The sequence below is a fragment of the Gracilinanus agilis genome, chromosome 3, assembly GCF_016433145.1.
Source record: "Gracilinanus agilis isolate LMUSP501 chromosome 3, AgileGrace, whole genome shotgun sequence".
NCBI classification, from domain to species: Eukaryota; Metazoa; Chordata; class Mammalia; order Didelphimorphia; family Didelphidae; genus Gracilinanus; species Gracilinanus agilis.
The window spans coordinates 628,637,191-628,641,038 of NC_058132.1; the positions used below are offsets into that span (position 1 = coordinate 628,637,191).

General features: G+C 37.0%; 1 protein-coding gene across 1 annotated transcript in view; it reads left to right on the forward strand.

Annotated features, from left to right (window-relative positions):
* The first annotated feature begins 1,472 nt into the window (after positions 1 to 1,472).
* LOC123241954 overlaps positions 1,473 to 3,848 on the forward strand; it is a 47,139-nt gene continuing 44,763 nt past the window's right edge. Inside the window, exon 1 of the mRNA XM_044669453.1 lies at positions 1,473 to 1,556. Within this exon, the coding sequence (XP_044525388.1) occupies positions 1,473 to 1,556 (84 nt within the window). The remainder of the gene's footprint in view (positions 1,557 to 3,848) is intronic.

Below are 3,848 nucleotides of genomic sequence, written 5' to 3' on the forward strand. Positions count from 1 at the left end.
AGAGCACCCTGAAGTAGAAGAGAGATGGAAGAGTTGGGGGTCAAAAATAAACTTCTTTTATTTCAAAATTTTGCCTTGAGTAAAATTTATCTCCTTGGCTTCTCTTCTTTTTCTTCTTTGGCTCTTCTTCTTCCTCTTCCCCGTTTCTTTCACCACATGATTTCCTTCAGCCCAAATTTCAGGTATAGTTTAGGTGAAATGTGTCCCTTTGGATCAAACTAAGAACCCACCCATTATATAATAATGTTTTCTGGCAAAATATGGGTTCTTAGGTCCAAACAGCTGACTTGGAAATGACTGTTTCAATCAGTCATTAAGTTAATGGTTACTTTTACGTTCTTATTTTCTTTTATATTTGAATCCACTGGACCCCAAGATCCTGATAGTAGAAAGGCAAATTATAGAAGCTACTAACCCCTACTGCAAAGAAAATCTGTTGCATATTATTACCTTTCTCTCTATCCCCAGGCCTTAGCATGAGTAAATTCCCTTAGCATCTTTGAAATATACTATCATGGTATATATATTAACTTCTTTTTCATGTCACACACATAAACCCCCATTATAATAAACTCCATGGAGACCCATTCTTGGCCTACAGGATCAAACATTTCTGTGTCAGGTAAGTGAATAGAAAAGAACCATTCTGAACCTACAAGGAAATAGAAAACAGTATCATACCCCCACGTCATCTTCCACCTCCCTGCTGTTGGGTGTCACTTTGTTTTGAGGGGGTCTCTCAAGTGTCTTTTTTCACTGCAGGTCTATTCCAAATTGGTTCTTCCCTTGTCTCTCACCCAACATGATTGTGTCTTCTCTCTTGCCTTCTTAATCCTTGATCCAATGAGTTCAATCTTGCCCTTTTTTTCCTTCTAAGAATTAATCTATTTCTCTATGATGTGATAGCATATATGATGTCTTATCATCATACTCTCTGGAAGAGAAAATCCTCATGTAATGTATGTTTTCACATGGCGAGATATCAAAATGTAGAAGTGCAGCTTCTATCCCAAGATATCCCAAGAACCTGCCTCACCTCTTTCCAAGGGTAATTACAATTTCTTCTTGGAGGGGAGCAGAAGGGCTGACTATATCTGAATACATTCAAAGTGAGCGTTGTGAAACAAAAATATCTCATCGGATATTTTAATTTCTGTCAGAAAATTACTCCTATGAGAAAAGGGTTTGCATTATTCAGAGTGGAAGTCAATAAGAACCAAAAAAAATCTTAGTATGAGAAAATGTTCCTTCTTCCTCTTTCTCTGTCATTGACACTTTTAAAGTTATGAATTATAGAAGAAATCTGCTTTAGGATTATGTACTTCTGGCACCTCCTGTCATTGCACTCATCACTTCACACCTTCTCCTTCTCACATGAATATACAGCCTCACCCTCTCTCTGGGATTCTTGGCTGTGGTTGCACTCCAGAGTTGAATCTTGTTGCTGTTGACAGTCCTCTGTAATTATCTCCATGGGCACTGGAACCAAGAAGCAAGGGAGTCCTTTTACCTGGCCTGAACTTTCTCAACTGGAGACACATTCAGTAAGGAATCAGGTACTATTTGCTCATTTCTGGGTCCATGGGATGGGAGGACATTACTGGCAACAAATTGTTTGTGGAAACCAAAATTGGATGGCTGATATATTTTTGTGTCCCGTTTTCTGCTTTATATATTTGTGAGTCTGGAACAATTGTCACCATTCTTTCTAAACTTTATTAATAATATGGTAAAATGGAAAGGGTGCTGGATTTGGAGTCAGACAAACTGGGTTCAAAGCCCACCTCAAATACGTTACTAGCTAAGTATTCAGGTTCCTTAAATTTTCTGGCCTCTGTCTCCTCATTTGTAAAATGAGAGGTTTGGGCTTAGATGATCTTTAAGATTCCTTCTAGTTATGTCTATGATCTTTTGAATAAGAATAATAACTCACAACTCTATAGCACTTTAAGGTCTGTAAGACAGTTTATTGACAACCATCCCATAACACAGGAATACTGTCCATTCAATTTAGAAATAAGAAATAAAGGCTCTAATAGGTTATGTGATTTGTTCGTGATCATCCAGCTAGTAAGGTTTGAGGTGGGATTAGACCCTAGGTCTCTGGGTTTCAAGAGAATGCTTTCTTCATTTATTCAACAAATGTTTTTGGAGTGTGTACCATTAGTAATGGGCAGCTAGGTGGTACAGTGGATAAAGTACCAGGCTTGGATTCAGGAAGACTCATCTTCATGAGTTCAAATCTGGCTTCAGATACTTATTTAACTGTATGACCCTAGGCAAGTCACTCAACTCTGTTGGCCTCAGTTCAATTTCCCTCTCTGTAAAATGAACTGGAGAAGAAATGGCAAGCCACTCCAGTATCTTTGTCAAGAAAATCTTTAATAGGGTCACAAAGAATTGGACATGGTGGAAAAACAACTAAACATCAACAAAACCATAAGTAGGAGAAAAGGGGGGAGAATGACCACTAACCAGGATCTCACCCCAACTACTTGAGGAATGGGATCAAGAAAGGAACTTTTTAGGGCTATATAAGTTGGAAAGGGTTTATATCTCTTAGAAACAGACTCATAAAGCAAGAGTGACCCTTCTTTCATAGAATAGGAGGTGCATGCCTCTAAGGGAATGAGGAAAAGGAAGGAAGGCATCAGCTTTCAGAAGAGTGAGCCTTTAGTTCTTTACTCTCCTGAACACCACAAGTCATTGCTTGGTCCCTTAAGGGGCTTTGCCAAGAAAGGGATACATATACCTGCTTATTATATATATATATACATATATATATATGTATATATATATACATATATATATATGTGTGTATATATATATAAAACATATACAATTATTAAAATATGTTTATTTTAATTAATAAGCGTCCTTAACTATGAAGCAGCAAAGATCAAATCAGTGATCCTTCAAGGTCCTTTCCCCCCATGGCATTCATTCAGATCTTCTCCAATAAGATTTCTAAGATTTGAGCTATTTGCCTAATACAGAAACATCTTTAATGAGCATCAGACTAAGGAACACAATTCACAATTGCCCGAGCCAAGCAGAATTCTACTTGACAAGAGAATCAAGCTAATTTTTTTAGCAGAGATAAATCAAAAGCTATTGTTAATGAAGCCCATATTGAGGTAATTGCTTTATTATTTTCAGGATTTACTATTTTACTATTTAACATAGATACCTAATTAGGAAAAACATTAATACAAACAACTAAAGTGAAAATGAATACAAACAAATATTAAGTTATTGAAATAGAGTTAGCACTTAATGTGGGGATAGAGCTAATTGATTTCAATATTATTAACTCAATTTTCATGTAGTTGTCTCATTTGTTTGGCTGTGGACACATACAGAGTCTGAACTCTCCACCAAGTGGCCTCTAAATGTCAATTCTTCCTTACTCTAGTATTCCGTGATTTTTCAAAATTTGACCTACCCAAATCTGACCTCAGACACTTCCTAGCTTGGTGACCCTGGGAACTAGCCCTTCCTGTTCTTCTGCCATGGAACCAATACATATTATTGATTCTAAGACAGAAGGTTAAGGGTTTTATAAAAATTTGACCTACTCTTCAGGTCATTACCAAAGCTTATCTCCTAGCCATCATTTAGCAATTCTCCCTCTCTATGGACCGTGGAAAGAGGACAAAGAAAAGTTCTAAAGAAATAGCCTTCATGGAGTAAGGATTAGAGAATGAGATTATACTTTTAGAGCTGGAAGAATACTTATGTCATCTAGTCAAGTCCTCTCATTTTATCAATGAGGAATCTGAGGTTCAAAGAAATGATTTGATCTGCCCAAGTTCACCCAGGCAATAAGTCTCAGAGGCAGGTTAAGA